The following is a 19,563-nucleotide window of genomic DNA, read 5'->3' as shown; positions in this document are numbered from 1 at the left end:
CCAATCATGACCTTTATCCCAGCCACAGAAACAAAACGGAACTGGAGCCCTGAGAATAGTCTTGCTTTTATAATGAACCAAGCTGAACGTAAGGATGGCAGGAAAGCCCTCACCTACCCCAGGAAGGAGACCCCAGGCCATCCCGAAGACGAAGAGTTAAGTAACAATGGCTGCTGCTGCTTACTAGTGGGTTAAGAGAACAAAGAGAGCCAAAATAATTACCAGCCCTGACACTTGCAAGGTGGGGTAGGGCTGGGAGGGCAATAATACCCACCAACTGACCAACAGCCAGCAGACAATCCTGCCAATGTTACCACAGCTAGGGTCAGAGGTGGACAAAGCAGAGCGCCAATCACACAATCCTGGGTGGGCAGCACACGATGCACAATCATCTCTCTGGTTGGGACAGAGGGACACACATCAGGCATATGGCCCCTCCATTGTTGGGGTGCATCAGAGCTCAGAGAACTAATACAAGTAATACACCACAACGTCAGGCTTTGTCTAGTCCCCATCACAGCCCTATAAAAACCTCTAGACAATGCAGTTGGCTAGCTTGTCCTCTCTTCAGAACCCTTCCTACTCTTGGGAGTCTCTTTTCTTCGATTCCCTTCCCCCCCCTGTAATTCTTCTTAAGAAAGCATACCCCACAACTGTCCTTTTTTTTTTTTTTTGGTTGTTATTAGTTTATTTTTCAAGACAGGGTTTCTCTATGTAGCCCTGGCTGTCCTGAGATCCATCTGCCTCTGCCTCCCAAATGCAATCAATCACCCTATCTTTAATTTTCATTGGCTTGAGACAGTAAACTCTGAGTCACTGTTCCAGGTCAATCTTTGATGACCATGTCCAGTACCCTTGTCATATATAACCGGATTGTGAATAGTCTGTCATAATCAAGATTCCTACATCATATGGAGCTAGATGAAAAATAAAATATGAAGTTGTACTTTGTAGAAACAATGGTAAGGAAACTTCCCAGAGGGGGACGTAATTGGATTTACAAAAGTCATGGTCATTGTTAATTGCCAATTTGCCAGAATCCACAACAGTTTAGGAGATGGTCCTCTGGTCATGTCTGTGCAGAATTATCTTGAGTACATTAATTGATGTGAGAAGACCTATCTCAATGGTGGGCAGGACTCTTTTCTAGGCAAGGGATTCTAGACTATAGTATAAAGTTTAGAAAGTGATTCACTTGCTCTCTGCTTTCCAATTGTGATGCACCCTGCTGCTTGAAGCTCCTGCCATTTTAACTTCTTCACTGTGATCAAGAGGACCCTGGAATTGAGCCAGAAAAACAAACAAGCAAGCCTTTAGATGTTTCTTATTATTATTATTATTATTATTATTATTATTATTATTATTATGTTTGTATGTGCATGTAGTGCATGTAGAGGTCTAAGGACGACTTGGGGAACTCTCTTCTCACCTTCCACCCTGGGTCCTAGGTATCAGTTATTAGGCTCTCATAGCAAACGGTGAGCTTTTTCACGGATTCTTAGCGTTGCTTTTGTCAGAGTACTTTCTCACAGCATCAGGAAAAAAATGAAGACATGGAGAAGCTTCCCAAGTGGCTTTCCAGAGGCCTGGCAGTTTGAGGAGACAGCCACACACAGGATGGAGAGCAGCTCAGTGTTCCTAGTACCCAGTGTGCATCAGAGAAAAGGACAAGCTGGGTGTGGCCTCGTGCCCAAGAGTTGACACCACTAAAGGGTTGTATAACATCCAAACGGGAGGCAGGGAGTGAGAGGTACAGGGGAGGGTGGGGGGCTGACATGAGATACGGAAGACAGGAGATCCCAAGGCTGTTCCAAGGGAAACCGGAGAAGACAGAAGCCACATTGGGGAAGGAAGAGTGGTCCCGGTTCTAGAAAAGCCAAGGAGGGAAAATTCAGTGTCTGGGGACAAAACTGATGTACAGGGATGTTGGGGGGCGGTATGTGGTTGGGTGTGGGGGCTGTGTGTGTCTAGGGCAATGATGAGATTTTTATCTTAAATATGAGGTGACTAGTGTGGCCATGGATGGCAGCTAATAAAGAGAAGCGAGGAACTGAATCCGGTTTAACCAGCTGTGTTCTTGCACCGTGTGCAATAGAAGAGATTTAGAACGTAATCCCTAAAGAGAGAGAAGGCAGACCAAGTCCTCAAAGCACAGGTTATTGTCAGGGTAAAAGACATTAATTCATCTAGATGTAAATGTGTAAAGACATAGAAAAGAGAGGCTTGGAGTCAAGATCCTAGCACTTGGGGAGACAGTGTGTTCAAGGCCAGTTGGAGAGCAGCCAGGGCTACAGGTCAAGACCCTGTCTGGGAAAAATTAACTGGGGGCTGGTCCCAGGTAAACTTACCGAATTTGTCCTGTTTTGGAAGACATACTCCTGCCTCCTCCCTCTCCTCTGCCTTATCAGTTGTTAGCCTTTTCTCTACAGTATGTGGAATGTGGAATTTTAAGGAGGGATAACTGTTTACTTGCCCGTTCTTAAAATTAGAAGCAATGGAGGATGTGCTCGGGTTGATTGAGGAATAGTTTCATCCTCAACAACCCTCAGACGCTGTGATGCCAGGACTGCAGCTGATCATAAAGTTCCCACAAGGACCCAGGAGGCAAATCCAGGCTTGGTAGGGTGCAAGGCCAAGCGGGCAGTCACGTGTTCAAACAAGCCCCTGTACTGGACCCCAGGTTATGCTCAGAAAAGGCTGGGACTGCTGAGCCCAAGGGAGGTTGTGCTACTGGGGTCGTTCTTCATTGTGGTGCCTCGGTAAAGCTGAGAGCTTTGAAAAATAAGCAAGGAAATAAATCTCATTAGGAGTCGGGAGGTGGTGGCTCACGCCTTTAATCCCAGTAGGCCGATCCCTGAGTTCAAGGCCAGCCTGGTCAACAGTGTTGAGTTCCAGGGTAGTCAAGGCTACACAGAGACCCAGTCTTGAAAAAACAAAACAAAACAAAACAAAACAAACTCACTTTGGTGTTGAACCAAAGCAATGACTATGTCTAGGGTACGGGTAAGGGCGTTTTTACGACTCCACAGAGGCAGGAAGGAAAGCTACCCGAGCATTCCGGAGACCACGTGGGCAAGGAGGTCGCCAGCCCTCTCCAGGCTCCCACGCTCGGGCGCATGCGCACTGTGCAGGACGCGCCCCTGGGAGCGGCGCGCGTGTCCGAGCAGGCCCACCGTTCGGCGCAGCTCAGTGACGGGGCGCGAGCTCGCGAGCGCGGAGGAGGCCGGGGCTTGAGGCGGAGCGCGCGCCGCTGCCGAGCCCGGCCGCCCCGGCAGATGGTGGCTCCGCGGCCCGCGCCCGCCCGGGGCCCTGCGCTCCTGCTCCTGCTCCTGCTGGTCACCGCGCGCGGCCAGGAACAGGACCAGACCACCGACTGGAGGGCCACCCTCAAGACCATCCGCAACGGCATCCACAAGATAGACACGTACCTCAACGCCGCGCTGGACCTGCTGGGCGGAGAGGACGGGCTCTGCCAGTACAAGTGTAGCGACGGTGAGGCGCACTAGGCGCGGGGTGGGAGAGGGATGGCAGGAGGGACAGTGAGGGGCAGGGGAAGGGAGAATCCGTGCCGGGCAAGTGGATGGGGGACAGGTATAGAGCAAGGAAATGAAGGGACTGGTACAGGGGCAGGGGATGGAGCGACAAGTGGGAGCAGGTAGATGAGAACAAGTATGATGCAGGAAGATGGAGGGACAAGTGTAGGGCAGGGGATAGAGCGACAAGTGTGGAGCCCGTAGATGGAGGGATAAATGTGTGGGGTAGGTTGATGGGGGGGGTACTTGCGGAGCAGGGGGATGGGGGACAGGTAAGGTGCAGGAGGCGAGGACAGGTACAGCGAAGCGAGGTGGAGGGACAAATGCGGGACAGGGGAGGTAGGGGAACAGGTGCCAGACAGACATTGACTGCGTCCTCGGGTGTGGAAAGAATGAGCAGCGCTTGGAGCGTGCTGTCCCTGGGATTGAGCAAGCTGGGAACAAATGCGAGAGGTCACCTGAGTGCGCGCTTTGTCCTTTGCCTCTGAGTTTCTCGCCTTCTCTCCCTGCAACTGCACGAAGTTGCCTAAGAACTTATTGATGCACGATAAAAGCGGGGAGGGAAGTGGAACAGACTTATTTCAGCACGTGCGGTCACGCACGCGCACGCACACACACACACACAAAACCAGCTAAACATAGGAAGCCAAACAACAATTTAAAAGCCATCAGTTGATATTAAATGCTGTTTTGTTTGTCCGCAAAACTAGGTACAATACACTGTGGCTTTTGTGTAGATTTCTAGTGCACTTGGCTTTTGAGGGAGGTATACTGCTTTGAAAGAGTTCCCCTAACTTCTAGAAAACAGTTTATTAAGACTTGCAGTTTTGTTTTGCTTTGATTTTTTTTTTGAGACAGGGTCTCAGGTAGCCTACGGTGGCATGAAACTTGGTTTGTAGCTGAGGCTGGCTTTTAACTTTTTGTAGTTTTCTTACCATGGATATCACTGGCCCCTCCTCCTGTCAGTATTGGTGTTTTTCTGCTTACTCCTCTCATTGTTTTTAAGCATTCTGTTTGAATCTGAGAACTTGCTTTACGACAGTGTGGATGGTAAATAAAATCAACGCTCAAGGCAGCGATTTGAGCATTTGAGGATTTTTTGTTTTTGTTTTCATGTTTTATTTTTCTTTATTTAGTTAACATTTGATTTTTGTGTTTTTTTGAGGGGGATGAGGCTTCTGTTCGGCCATTCAAAATGTCAGGATAGAATTTATAAAATCAAGCTTTTTTTTTTTATGAGATTAGCCAAGGCTACCAGCTGAAAAAAATAGGGAAATTCAGGACTTTAGTCTGATTGCAGAGTTGGTAAACTTAATATAAGTAAATTTTGGTCTGGACGGATGTCTCAGCGGTTTAGAGCACTGACTGCTCTCCCAGAGTTCCTGAATTCAATTCCCAGCAACCACACGGTGGCTTACAACCATTTGTAATGGAATCCGATGCCCTCCTCTGGTGTGTCTGAAGACAGCCTCAGTGTACTCATAGACATAAAATAAATAAAACAAACAAACAAACAAAAAACCTCTCCTGTAAAGCTGTGTTGCCACCTGCAGCTTATGAGTCTCTATAGCCTCTGCCTTCATGTTAATATATAAGAACAATCCATTGAATCGATTCTAGAGATCTCCCTTTGCCTCCAAAACTTAGGCCTAAAGACTTCCACCGGTATGCACCAAGAAGAATATTTTCTTCCTGTACAATATGAACTGTATTAGGGGGATGTCGTGGGTGACAAAGAATAAAAAACAACAGGGAGTAAATGGTAACTTTGCTAAGGCATGAATTCTAACTTAATTCCTGACCGCATGCAAACTTTAGTCTTGAGCATGTGTCAGCCTTTGGAAGGTGGGGGATTCTGCAGTGGCAGATAAGATCCCTCGCTGTTCCTGGAGCTTGTGTTCTGGTGCAGAGAAGCAGCCAGTGCATCCGGAGAGCTGTGGACTCACTGTCCGCAGGTCTGCTGTGGCCCCTAACTCGAGAACAAGAAATGTTCTCAACACAAGAAATGAAAGACTACCACAGTGGTACTAGAAAGTCCTGGGAGTCATTTGCCTCTTATGTAGGCTGTTCCATGACAGACGAAGGGGAGCGGGAGGGGGAGGTTGTCTCAGGATTGGAAAGTGGGAGTGCTCTGTGATAATCAGGGAAAGAACGTTCAGGAGGGAACAGTGAGGACACAGTTCCTAAGGGCAGGGCTCACAGGAAGAGCCAGTCAGTGTGACTGAGGGATTCAGCCTGTGGCGGTGAAGAGACAGCTGTTATTTACAGACAGGCTGACTTGGAAGGCGCAGGCTTTAGGAACAGCTTGTGGGTCCCAGCTGCAGTTGTTAACACTGAGAACATCTCGGAACTATACTGTTCCAAGGAAAAGGTTGCTTTAAACCTCCCTTTCACTCGCTTTTATTGCCACCAATCTCCTGGGTAAGGCGAGAACCGGTGAAGGCAATAAATGTGTGCGCTTCCGGATGACCTCCCTTTCCTGAGCTTGGTGTCTGTGTACTTGTTCCTTCGGGCTCATCTTTCCTCAGATGGGAAAAGGCCTTAATGAGTTATCTGAGGTTTTTATGGAACAAATTTATGTGTGCCATTTAAGCGCTTCCCCCCGCCACCGTGTGTGTGTGTGTGTGTGTGTGTGTGTGTGTGTGTGTGTGTGTGTGTGTGTCTGTCTGTCTGTCTGTCTGTCAGGGGATGCAAGCATGTGGGAGTTTGGTTGGTGGGTCCATATGTACACATGTAGAGGCCAAGAGAGAACGTTGAGTGACTTTTTGTTTTACTTTCTCTATAACTCCCTTAAGACAGGGTTTCTCTGAAAGTGAAGCTCACTGATATGCCTGGTCAGTAGCTCCTGGGATCTTCTTATCTCTGTTGCCCCCAACACTGGGGTTATAAGCACACACTCGTTGGTCCAGCCATTTACCTGGGTGCTAGGGATTTGAACTCAGGTTAATGTGACCTAACCATCACAGTTACCCACCTGGGCCAGCTTCCCAACCCTTTCACTTTCCCCCTGACATCAAAGGATTTTAAGTGAGTAAGGTTTTCCATTGAAAAATAGAAGAAAGTAGCTTCTAAAATGTTTTTTAGAATTTTGAATAAGTTGTTCATTCCTCTAGTCATATATGTGTTAGCAGGAGTATCTAAGTGCTGTATTGAAAATTAGACATTAGTGGAGGTAGGGAAACCAGAATAGGCTGCCGTGTGCAAGAATCCGGACAAGGGCTGGGGAGATGGCTCTGTGGTTAAGAGCACTGACTGCTCTTCTAGAGGTCCTGAGTTCAATTTCCAGCAACCACTTGGTGGCTCAAAGCCATCTGTAATGGGATCTGCAATCCTATTTATTTGTAATGGGATGCCCTCTTCTGATGTGTCTGAAGACAGCTACAGTGTACTCAGATAAATAAAAAATAAATCTTGGGGTTGGGATTTAGCTCAGTGGTAGAGCGCTTGCCTAGCAAGCGCAAGGCCCTGGGTTCGGTCCCCAGTCCAAAAAAAAAAAAAAAAAAAAAAAAAAAAAAATCTTATTTTTTAAAAAAGAGTCCAGACAAAAGGTGGCACTGATTTTGTCTTGAGTTGGCAGGAGTTGACGTGATAAGAGAAGTATAACATGAATGAAAGACCTAAAGAATTTGCTGTTGGCTTGGCAGTAATCGTGACTAAGGCAGTGGTAGTGGGGGTAATAGGAGAGGATACTGGAGTCCTGTCCTTTCATACCTGAGTGTACTTTCTAAGTGTGCAAAGGGAGAGGCTGGCCTGGAGCAGGCCGCACAGCCCTGTGTTCTCAGTCTATGGGTCTCAGCCTGTGGGTCTCTATCCCTGCAGAGTCATATATCAGATATTTACATTATGGTCCACAACACAGCAAAATTACAGTTATGAAGTAGCAACAAAAATAGTTTTATGGTTGGGGGTCACCACAATATGAGAAACTGTCTTAAATGGTCACAGCATTAGGAAGGCTGAGAACCACTGGTCTAACTAAGGAAAACAGTTATTCTTAGAGCCACATGGAGATGAATGGTTTAAGTCTCGTGTTGAGTTAGTGATATCAGTGGGAATCACCACTAATTTTTGCCCTATATACACAGTGGTAAGATCTTCGCGTGACACTGTCACCATCCTCTGAGATTCTCACCTGCTGCATTTTCTCCCAGGTGAAATGACTGAGTCTGTTTGAGAGTGTTTATATCAAATTCGGAAAAACTAATGTTGCAGGGGAAGAGAACATCTCAGTTCCTGCAAATACTTAGGTTTTGACTACATAGGGAGACAAGAACACATTAAGAAGTCACCCACTTTTGTCAGCGGTTCTTATGTACCGTGGCCACAGTTCATCATGATACTGTGGTTTGACTCCTGATTGTGTTTCTGCCATGCATGAGCTTCTGTTTGCTTTGTAAAAGCTGGTAATATGGAAATGTTGAAAGTCTCTTTAACACCATTTATAACAATATTTTAAAAATGTACATAATTTGGCCCCTGAATCGGCTAAGAATTTATTTTATGTGTGTGAGTGTTTTGCCTGCACATACACCACATTCATCATGCACTCAGGGAGCAGAAGAGGGCATCAGCCTTGGAGCTGACTGTTGGGATCCTTTCTATGGGGCCTGGGAGCCAAACCTGGGTCCTCTGAAAGAGAAGCAAAACACGGACATTATTTAAAATACTGGTATAAGCGGTTTTAAGGGACACTGGACATTAAAACTTTAACATTTTAATAAGCAGCTTTACATATGGTTTATTCTAAATAACCGTCTTAAATTTAATCTCATTTGTTGAGTGTGTGTGCATGTATTTTATCTGAGTGGGGGCAGAGAGAGGAAGAGGGAGAAAGTACACATGGCTGCCATGCTGTGATGTGCATGTGTGTGTTAGGTCAGAGGACAGCTTTTGGGAAGTAGTTCTCTTCCTTCACTGCAGGATCTGGGGCCCAAACTTGGGTTTTCAGGTTTGTAGGGTAAGGGCTTTTGCCTGCTGGGCCAGCATTGAGATAATATGTCAGTATAAAGGTGAATTTAGAACTTTAAAGCCCTGCACTGTTTCAGCCAAATAGTTGCTTTTACGGTTTTTGGCAAGTTTATTTGCTCATTCTATGGAAAGAGAACGTTTTAATTTTGGCAGAGTATTTCTCATTTTTCTCTTATCTGGTAATTTCTTGGGTCTTCATTGTGTGCTAGACATGTTCTAGGGAGGGAAGGCAAACAGTTCTCATGGTTATGTCAGTACGGTTCATAAGCATTAGAAAAACAATCAGCCTTGGTGCTGGATACAGAAGGGGAGATGCTCTTTCTAGATGGGTGAGCTTGGATGCTGTTTGAGAGAAGAGTCGTAGGTTGGTTGTTCTAAAGAAACCCCAAACTAACAAAATACACAAGCGCATGCCCCTTTCAGTGCAGATGTTAGGGAGTCCGTTCCCAGCATTTATTTCAGCATTCCTTCCAAGGTCTCATAAAAAGTAGGTATGGGTCTTTTTCCCCATTAATTAATTTATTTATTCTTTTTACATCCCAATCACAGCCCCCCCCTCCTCGAAATACTCTGGTTATGTGGCCCCTCCCCCAACCCTTCCTCCCTTTCACTTTAAGAAGGGTGAGGTTCCCCCTGGGTACTAACCGGCCTGACACCTCAGCTCAGCCCAGTTGAGTTGATCTTTGTTACTCAGTGTTACCACCCTCCCTCTGCAGGACGCACTTGCACGTCTGTCATGGCTGCTTTATACCTTCGCTCTCTCACTTTACCCGTGGAGTTTCTCTACCGTCTCTGCCCCAGTCCTCTGCTTCTCCACGGTGGGCATAGGTACTTGGTATCTTCCTAACTTCATTTGCTTCTGGTCATTTTCTTGCTTAACAGTATTTCCTATGAAGAAAGTGTCTGGGTGTTCGTGGATGCTTATGTCCCTACTTTATGTCACTGTCGCTGCAGCCATCAGCATTTCTATAGCTGTGTTGTGTCACTGTCCCTGCAGCCATCGAGGTTCAGGGAGCATTTCTATAGCCTGTGTTGTGTCACTGTCCCTGCAGCCATCGAGGTGTCAGGGAGTGTTTCTACAGCGTGGAGATGAAGACACTTTAGATCAGGTACAGAGGGAAGGAAAGATGGAATCCATTGTATGAACAGGAAAGGAAATGCATTCCTAGTTTAAAAAAAGAAAACCAGACAGACAGATAAGCAGTGGTTAGAAGCCTACACCTCCTTGCTTGTATCAACTGTCTGAGGGTGATAACATTTGGACGTGAATGTCACCTGAAGTCTGTAGACGTGTGGGTGGGAAGGGGGATGTACCTGTCATCTGAGCTAGTAGAAACATAGGCAAGCTGTCATTTTTAAATAATAAGCCTGTTTTCCATCAGCTTCCTGACAGGTTTTTAGGTGATGTGCTTCTGAGTTTAAAACAGTTGTTAACCTGAAAAACTATATATAGTAAATACCCTCTTTCCAGATTTGAACACACTATAATATATTTGAGGTGCTTTTTTAAATGATTATTAAGAGTCTGGTTCGCTGATTTATGTATATTTCTAGAGCAGTGGTTCTTGACCTTTATAATGCTGTGACCTTTAATACAGTTCTTCATGTTGTGATGACCCACCCAACCATAATTTTTTTGTAATTTTGCCAGTTATGAATCATAATATGTGAAAAATATCTGATATGTAGCCCCTGCACCAGTCAACCCCAAAGGATTCGAGACCCAGAGGTTGCGAACCTCTGCACTAGAGGTCTGTGAGCATTTGAAACCACTCGCTGTTAAAGCCTGCTCAAGAGAAGCTTTGTATTGGTGCACAAGGAACTGAGTGCGCTTCCCAGGAACACTCTGCCAGCTCAGCCTTTTGTCCTTCTCTGGTTTGAGTATGGTTTGTTTCCTCCAAAACCGAAATGTCTTCTCCATTAAAAGATGCAGTACTAAGAGGTACAGAGGACTCTGCCCTCATAAATTGATCATGTCTGATCTGTGTCTACTTCATGGATCAATAGGGTTGTCTTGTGACTGAGTGTGCAGTAAAGCCTGTTTGGCAGCTTTCTCTCACTCTGGTCTCTACTCACGTGATGCTTTGATCTTTGAGAGAATGAAGCCATCGAGAAAGCCACAGCCAGATGCAACTCTTGGACTTTGGATCCAAAGTATGAGCCAAAATAAATCTCCTTTAAAAAACTACCTTGGCCCTTGTGATGATAGCAACAGGAAACAGCCTGGGCCGGAGGGGTAGCCTAGGGCTACAATTTTGGCCTCACATTTGCAAGGGTCTGAGTTCAGTCAATCCCCCCAGTGCAGGGCTTTAAACCATAGATAAAAATGTGTAGTTGTCATGATAGTCCTGTGGGAACAGTAAACTAGCTAACACTTCACTTAAGCATGTCACAACTGGCTGAGTGGCCTCCCAAAGGGCTGGGTTAACATCATAACTGCTGCTAGAGGGGGCTCATCTACAGCAAGGGGCTGCTGGCCTCGGTTCAGATTAATATCTGTGGCTCAAGTTTATGACTCCAGGTCATACTGGGCAGGTAGCGCTAGGTGCACAGCCTATGAAACAATGGCGGATGGAGAGGTAAACCCATCAAAGTACAGGTCTAGAAACAGAAATGCTGAAGTTATACAAGTGGGCATTTATTTGTTTTTTTGTTTTTTTTTTTTTTTTCTTTTTTTCGGAGCTGGGGACCGAACCCAGGGCCTTGCGCTTGCTAGGCAAACGCTCTACCACTGAGCTGAATCCCCAATCCCCATTTATTTGTTTATATTTTGAATTTTATTTTAATTAATTAATTAGAGACAGGGTCTTTGTATGTAGGCCTGACTGTCCTGGAATGCACTATGTAGATGAGGCTAGCATTGAACTCAGATCTGTCTGCCTCTGGCACCTGTGTGCTGAGATTAAAGGTCTGCATCACCATGCCCAGCTAGGAGCTCAATTAAAAGCTCAGTTTTAGGAAGTACTTCTTTTTTTTGTTTTTTGCTTCCATTTGATGGTTCAGCCCTGAGATACAGCTTCCATGAGGCTGTGTTAAAATGAATGTTCTGTCACCTCAATCATCACATATAATGATTAAGTTCTACAGTTTATTTATTCATGTGTGTATGATGTGTGTGTATGGGCATATTCATCCCGTGGTGTGTGTATGGAAGTCAAGAGGACAACTTGTGGGAACCGGTTCTCTTTATCATGTGGATTGCGGTGGGGTTGAACTCAGGTAGTTAAACTTGGTAACAGATACTTCACCAGCTAAGCCATCTTGATGGCCCCTGGCTGCCACATTTTAAACAAGCTAGAAATGGTCAGTGTAGAGGCCAGTAAATGAAGACCCAGGAAACTCAAAAGACTGAAGAGTAAACAGCGATAGTGTTTACTTATAACAAATGTGACAGACGTCATAGGGATTAACCTTGTACGTCTGCCCAGTGCCCATTGATCTGACCATTTGTCAACAGCCTTCATTGGAAATGTAACTACATGTAGAGCTATGCTAGGCACGGGGCATGTACAACAGAGAAAGGCCTGCCTCAGTTTACACTTCAGTATGGAGACCCAAACAGTCAATGAAGTAGGCAGATCAATGGCGTGGTGTGTTAGAAACCACACCAGTCAGAAATATCACCAGGAAAAGCCTTGCCGAGATGTGAATGCTATTCTGCCTGGGTTACTCTCACACAATGCCATGAATAGACTATGAATAGAATTTATTAGCCACTTTCATGAAAGAGTCGCTTCAGGGAATGGGAGGCAGAATCTATGGTCCCATCATGCCCTGCAGTGTACTGAAAGTATTAGATTGCCATTGCATAGCCACGCATAGTCATTCTTAGATTAGGCCTTAGCTAGACACCTTCTAGTCGATGGTTACTGGGCTTTTTGTGCAATGGGACATTTGCCCAAGGGAAAGAGACAGCGCCTATCTAGCAGGTTTTCAGCTACGATTCTCAACCATTGGATGTGCAGGAAGACAGTGTCGCTCTTCCATAGGTGTGGTACAGTATCGCGTGCACCTTTGAAACCTTCTGGGGCCCAGGATCAGCTCTGGCATGTTTTGACAGTGTGTGCTGACGGTGACGACCTACAGGAATGCTTCCCGCTGTGTGTGTGTGTGCACATTTGCATATGACCGCATTCTTCAGGAACTAAAGATAATTCCATGGTCAAGCATGCTAGTATTCATCAAAATAAACACATCGTTCTTTATGTTTTGTGCGGCTAAATAGTAAACGTCTTCAGGGCTAGTAAAGCACATTGTATACCTTTACATATATGATTTTATTTCTTTCGTTTTTTAAAACTAAATATGACATCATTTGTACTTTTTATAGGATCGAAGCCTGCCCCACGCTATGGATATAAACCATCACCACCAAATGGATGTGGCTCTCCATTGTTTGGTGTTCATGTAAGAAGTTTTTTCCTTTCATAAGCTTTGTGACTGTTAGTTTAATGTTTTAGTAATGTGAGACTTAAATGTTTCCTCAGGCTCACAAATAACTTTATTATAATTATTGTGTTTATTATTGTTTTCTGATAAAACACATTTAACAACTAAACGATATTAAATGGGTTTAAAATATTGATTTAATTTTGTCCTGTATAAACATCACGTAAATGATATTTTCTAATTTTCACAAGTATAACTTGAAATTTTAAAGTACAGAATAATACTGTTAGGGAGGACAAAGGTGCACGCAGCTTGTTTTCTGGATAAAGAAGGGCTGAGCGAGGCACAGTGTGGAGATCGCAGCGTAGGCGGGACAAGCCGGGCGCCACAGAGGAGGGAGGTTATAAAAACAGCTCCTGCCACCAGGTCGTGTAATTAATTAAAACAACTACAGCTAAGTGATAGATTCAAAGTAATGCTATCTCTGGGAAATGGGAATACTTAAAGTTAAAAAACAAACCACCATTTCAATTATAGGCGTTTAAGAGTTTTCTGCAACATTTCACAGAAAGTACATTTATTTGGAGGAAGGATCACAAAATACTTTGAAAATCTGAACATCATGGAAACTGTAGACATTTGTTGTAATGTCCTTAGGCTTGTTCTTTGTAGAGCTGTGCTTTGGGGGCTAAAGAGAAGGCTCAGTGGGTAAGAGTGCTTTTGTGCAGGTGTGAGCACTTGCATTTGAATGCCCAATGTCTTCATGCAAGCCAGCATGGCTGAGTGCGTCAGTCCGTCAGTCCGTGACCCTAGTGTTGGGGATGGAGACAGGCGGAGCCTCAGAGCTCTCTTGATAATAGGTGTAGCCAAACTGGACTTCAGGCTCAGTGGGTAGTGAGGCAGACAGCTGTAGAGGAAGACACCCTCCCCTGGCTGCACTCGCTGTCACACGCATGCATGCACACACACACACGCACACTCCCCCAACAGGAATAAGTAAATAAAGCAAAAAGAAAGTCACTTAGCTGTGCATAGTGTTTTGGATAGGTAAAAGTTGTGAAAGTTACTGACAGTTAACTTTAACGTTGCAAAACAGAGGAGTGGGTGTGGCTGAATGAGGTCGGTGAGGAGAATGAGGAGAGTCTAACACAGGAGACATTTATAGGCAGGCGTGGGTTTGAGGATTGTCTACAGCAGTTGTCATTTATGTCCGTGGAGTTCATTTGAATGCGTTACCTATGCCGGAAGCTTTGCATCTGACTGACGACAGTCTCTCCAATGCCTCTCACAGCTGAACATTGGCATCCCTTCCCTGACCAAGTGCTGCAACCAGCACGACAGGTGCTATGAGACCTGTGGGAAAGGCAAGAACGACTGCGACGAGGAGTTCCAGTCCTGCCTCTCCAAGATCTGCAGAGACGTGCAGAAGACACTCGGACTCTCTCAGAACGTTCAGGGTACGGGTGGCCCGTGGGCTGGGCTCGGAGAGTTCCTGTAGTGCAGCAAGCACATGGTCGGAAGAGAAGCACACCACAGAGCCTTCTCACAGTCCCTAGCTGGCCTGGCACAGCTGCTCCGCTTGCCTGCAGTGAGCTATGTCTGAAAGTTACAGTTTCTAATGTGGCTTATCCCATCCCGCGATGACCTAATCACTTCCCAGAGTCCTTCCTACCCTGATTACTTTACCTTGGGGGTTAGGACTTCAACAGATAATTCCTAAAGGAACGTAGATATTCATATAGACATTCGTATAGACAGACAGTCGTAGCACCAGTGAATTTTACCGTGTAGTGCATCTGCTGGATTGGTGGCTCATGCCTGTAACCCCAGACCAGGAGGCTACATGCTGTTTGGCTTTTCCTGGGGATGTGTAAAGAAATGTCTGTTTATACTCCATAGAGCACCAACAACAGACCAAAGAAACAGTCCCATCAAAGTCCAGCTTCTACACCAGTGAGTTATTGAGGTTCCCACAGGAGCGCAAATGACCCAGAAACAGCTCCGGCACCTCAGGCTCCACTCTAGCATGGGTGATGAGGACTTGGGAAGGTTGCTTCATTAGAGCCCTGCCTTAGTTAGCTTAGTTCCCAACGCTGTGAAGAAACGCCATGGCCAAGGAAACTCTTAAAACAGACAACACTTAACTGGGGCTGGCTTACAGGTTCAGAGGTTCAGTCCATTATCATCAAGGCAGGAGGCATGGTAGTGTCCAGGCAGACATGGTGCTGGAGGAGACGAGTTCTACATCTTGTTCTAAAGGCAAACAGGAGAAGACTGACTTTCAGGCAGCTAGGAGGAGGCTCTCAAATCCCACCCCACAGTGACACCCTTCCTCCAGCAAGGCCACACCCACTTCAATAAGGCCACACCTTCTAATCCTGCCATTCCCTGGGCCAAGCATATTCAAACCACCACGAGGTACACTTACATCCTTAGCAGCAAGAACAGCTGGATGCACGTGGGAGAGGTGGCTATAGCCTCAGGGAGGGACATTAACAGCCCCTCTCCTGTTACCTCAGCCCTGGCTAACACTACATTGTTTTTCTTATTTATGGTCATGACTAATGCCAAGGCATTCTGTGGGTCACCACAGGGGCCTCTCCATGATGACATCAGGTCATGTCCAGAGGACATGGCTTCTCTACCCACACTCCGCCTCTTCTTTAGCTCTTATATTCTTTCTGTTCTTTCTTCCTCCTTTGTTTTAATACTCCCTGAGCCTTGAAGAGGTGAATGTGTGTGTATGCATGTGTACACACACCCGATTCTTTTCTGAGCAATGAGTCTCTTTGCCATGACCGTAGATATTTATCCTCAGTGTTTGGTCAGTTATGAGACCCAACAGAAAGCAGTACTCACTGTAAAAATAATCCTTTCTCCACGACTGACGCAAACAGCAGCAGACATATGTGGGCAATTTCCCAGGCGTTTATTTTAAATACCAAGCATTAGATCCCTTGTATGTGGCAGGCTTTAAGTCTGATCAGAAAGTAGTTGGTTGTACTTATAACAGGTGTACCACAGTGCACCGTGGGCACATCTTGCATGGCATGTGGATGGCATTAACACAAAGGGCCATAGGCAAGCAGAAAAGCCAGTGACAACAGTTCCCCAGCAAGCTGTCATCTTGCGGCACTGCAAATGTTAGTGACCAGGAAGAAGCCCTAGACTGCTGTCAGCCTGATTCCCTTGTCCCGTAACCCCAGTTACGGTGCATGACGAGCAATGGCAGTGGTAACGACTCCATCCAGGGCCAGTAAATTACAGGTGCATCTCATAGGGACATGGATGATGGGTATAGAGCACCAGTTCTACTGAAAGTCCCACCCTAGAGCGGATGCTGACTCACAAAAGCCAAGCCACTAGAGTCCCAGCTGCCAATCAGCCTGAACAGAAGTCTCTGGAAATATGTCACTGTTCAGCTTGAGTATTTATAAGACTCTTCCTCTATGAAGCAAAGAATGCACACTGAAGTCAGAAGGTTAGTGGCAAAGTTAAGCCAGGAAAGGCAACTGACATTTTTTATGCACTTTCCTTAAAATACTCTCTAGATAATGTAGTCATGTCTTCTCTTTGTGCCCACAAACACCCCGAGTGCTAGACTGGCTCCCAGTATCTGTCAGAGAAGGAAAGTGAGGGCAGGAACTTGTCTCGAGTCGGCGCTCTCACTCTGAAGCCTGTGCTGTCCACTGACTGCTCTAGACAGTCTCATGCTGTAGCTCCGACCTGAAACCCAGGAAGACCTGTCCAGGACGGCGCTCTCTGCCTCAGATGAGCCTGAGTTCACTGCTCACACCCACGAGCATGTTTTTGGCTACAGTAGCCAACTGAGCCGCAGGTGGATGGATTTCTTGTTTTCTTACCTAAAAAAGACACAGAAGTATAGCCAAGGGATGTTCTCCAGACGGTTGTGCTGTGTAATGGTACAGCCTTTCGGAGAACTTTAAAAAGGATGAGTTTCAGAATAAGATTCTTCCTTAATGTAAATATTTGAAAAAACTATTTTGGCTGCTGGAAGCAATTTTTTGGTTCAGTTCTGTAGTATGTCCGAAGTTCCTTAGAATGGGAGAAGTAAGTATGACCTTTTTATAGCTTAATATTTTACAAACCTACCAGGAGTTTTGGTAGGTTTTGATTCCCATAAGCATCCATCCCAAAGCCCAATTTTAGAATTGGTCAAAGAGAGAGAATGGGTTCCATTTAGTATGAGCATCTTTAATAATAGGTGACCAATTCTTACAAGCCCCTGGTCGTAGTGAGGCCTTGAGGCTTCCAAAACTTTTTTACTTGTTTTAATTTTTTAATACATTTGTGTGTGTGTGTGTGTGTGTGTGTGTGTGTGTGTGTGTGTGTGTGTTGTGGTGTGTATGTGTGTGTGTGTGTGTCTCTGTGTGTTGTGTGTGTGTGTGTGTGTGTGTGTGTGTGTGTGTGTGTGTGTGTGTGTGATACCACATCACACGTGCAGAGATCAGAGGACATAGCTTGTGTGGGGTGGTTCTCTCCTTCACCGTGGGATTGAATTCAGGGCCTCGTGCTTGGCAGCAGTGCCTTTGTCTCCAGCCCAGACTGAGGGTCCAGCCTCACTCTGCAGTAACAGATTCCTCCCTGCCACCAAGGCACCATGGTTGTCAGACATCTTCATTGTGATTACATCTTTCAGCCAAAAGGAAACTAACACTGATGACCTGATTTGTGTTTCATAATGACGATTTGTCTACAAAAAAATGATCTGAACAGTCGAAACCAAGCATGCACACCACATGCACATACACACGCACGCACACACGCACACACAGGCACAGATGCACGTGCAGGCACGGGCACACGAGCGCATGCACAGGCATGAGACTAAAATGGAATCTGCAGGGCGTGCTGCAGGTGTGAGGGCTGGGCTGACTTTGACCTGATACATGTATGTTTGTTTGCCTGCTGCCGTGCATGGCCGTGTGCTCTAGCAGGTGATAGAGGAGGGGACTGAGCTGGGAACTGAGTGATGCCTGACACCTCATCTTTACTCTACAGCATGCGAGACGACAGTGGAACTCCTCTTTGACAGCGTCATCCATTTAGGCTGCAAGCCGTACCTGGACAGCCAGCGGGCTGCGTGTTGGTGTCGTTATGACGAAAAGACAGATCTGTAAAGAAGCCCCTGACAGCGGGTGAGCAGGCGAGAGTGGAGGACAACTCTTGCCAAAGGTCCGATGCTTTCACAGCCTAAAGCTGCCTTGGTTTTGTGACGGGTCACTTTGAGACCTTACCAGACTGTGTCTTGATGGTAAAACCTCGAAGTGAAAAGGGTGGGGGCCAGGAAGAGGCAGAGGGGAAGGCATACCCGAGACTGGGGGTGAGCAAGCCTTCCTGGGCCTTGCTGTCTGTACAGACAGCCCCGAGCCCGTGTGGCTTGGTTTCGTAGTTGTACTTAACAATAAAAGTGAAAGCAAATGTGAAATCCATCGTAAGGACTTTTCAGCCTTATCTTATTTTGAAAAATAGAACAACTTTTCCTTAGAACTATTATTTATTTTGAAATTCCAAATGTACCTTTACACCAGGAGAAACTATTATTTCTCCATTTTAATTATACATAACGTGTTGTTTCTCTGGATCCCACTAAGACAGGTATAAATGTTTCTCACAATCACAAGGTTTCCAAGTGCGCGTCTCTTGTACAGTTGGAATCACTGGTTGATGCTTTTCCTCAGAGGCCACCCAGGACATCTGAGAGTATTGTGATGTGCACAGTATCCAGAAACACAGCACTCCTGTTTCACCCACCACTCGTAGCAAACGCCGTCTTTTGCTATGAATTCTAGGAATGACGGGTTTAATGAGCCAAATCCATGCACTACACGCTGCTGAGTTCGTGGTTATTCCCCGTTCCTCATCCTCTATTCCGGAGTATTGTTAAAAGTCTGACGTTTTCTAATGGAGGTCTTAATAAAAGCTATTCTTGGTAATAATGTTTTCTTCTTGATTATCTCTGAGAGTGCTTTCAAGTCTTTAACGGTAGAATCAAAGAAGATACGAAAGGTGAGGTAGAAAGAACCATCTTTTGTGCATCTCTCACTTACTCCGAGAAGTTATAACAAGTGTGAAAACCAATCCCAGAAAACCATGGCAGTCTCTTAAAATGTTGACTACTGGAAATGTTTTAATGGCCTCAGAGTATTCAGCTATATTAGCCACTGACTGCTGGTTTTCCCTACCCCAGACACTAAGCTATGCTTATCTTTGGAGTAACACATAGCTAGAAATACAAGGTAAGCCTCCCGGGGTGTCAGAAAAGACGAAAAGGTGAGAGTCTCTGTAAGTCAGACAGATGGCTCTGGGCAGAAGCAAGCGCAGTCTGAGGAAAGGGCTGTGTTCCTGGCCATGAATCACTGCATCCAACTCGAAGGTGAGAGGAAGGCAGCCACCCTAATAACATGCGCGTCTAGAATAGACAAGCACAAGAGTGAGCAAATTAGACTCTGGTAAAGATGCATGGACCCTTAATTGATGCTTTCCAGAGGGGAATGAAACAGGCAAAACACACACACACACACACACACACACACACACACAACCTTTCTACACATACTGCATTACATTGTTCAAAAGTTACATACATAACATACATACACACACACACACACACACACACAGACATATATATATATATTGGCTCAGCAAT

The 19,563-nt window shown here is 45.7% G+C and overlaps 1 protein-coding gene across 1 annotated transcript; it reads left to right on the top strand.

Annotated features, from left to right (window-relative positions):
- The first annotated feature begins 3,143 nt into the window (after positions 1-3,143).
- Pla2g12a (phospholipase A2 group XIIA) lies at positions 3,144-18,847 on the top strand. Its single transcript, XM_032897338.1, has 4 exons — positions 3,144-3,492; positions 12,832-12,908; positions 14,182-14,347; positions 17,913-18,847. Exons 1-4 carry the CDS (start codon positions 3,276-3,278, stop codon positions 18,029-18,031), a joined length of 579 nt encoding a protein of 192 aa, XP_032753229.1. The 5' UTR covers positions 3,144-3,275; the 3' UTR covers positions 18,032-18,847.
- Positions 18,848-19,563: the final 716 nt, after the last annotated feature.

This window comes from Rattus rattus, chromosome 3 (assembly GCF_011064425.1).
Source record: "Rattus rattus isolate New Zealand chromosome 3, Rrattus_CSIRO_v1, whole genome shotgun sequence".
NCBI classification, from domain to species: domain Eukaryota; kingdom Metazoa; phylum Chordata; class Mammalia; order Rodentia; family Muridae; genus Rattus; species Rattus rattus.
The sequence above is the reverse complement of the archived record's forward strand: the minus strand, read 5'-3'. Positions and strand labels throughout refer to the sequence as shown.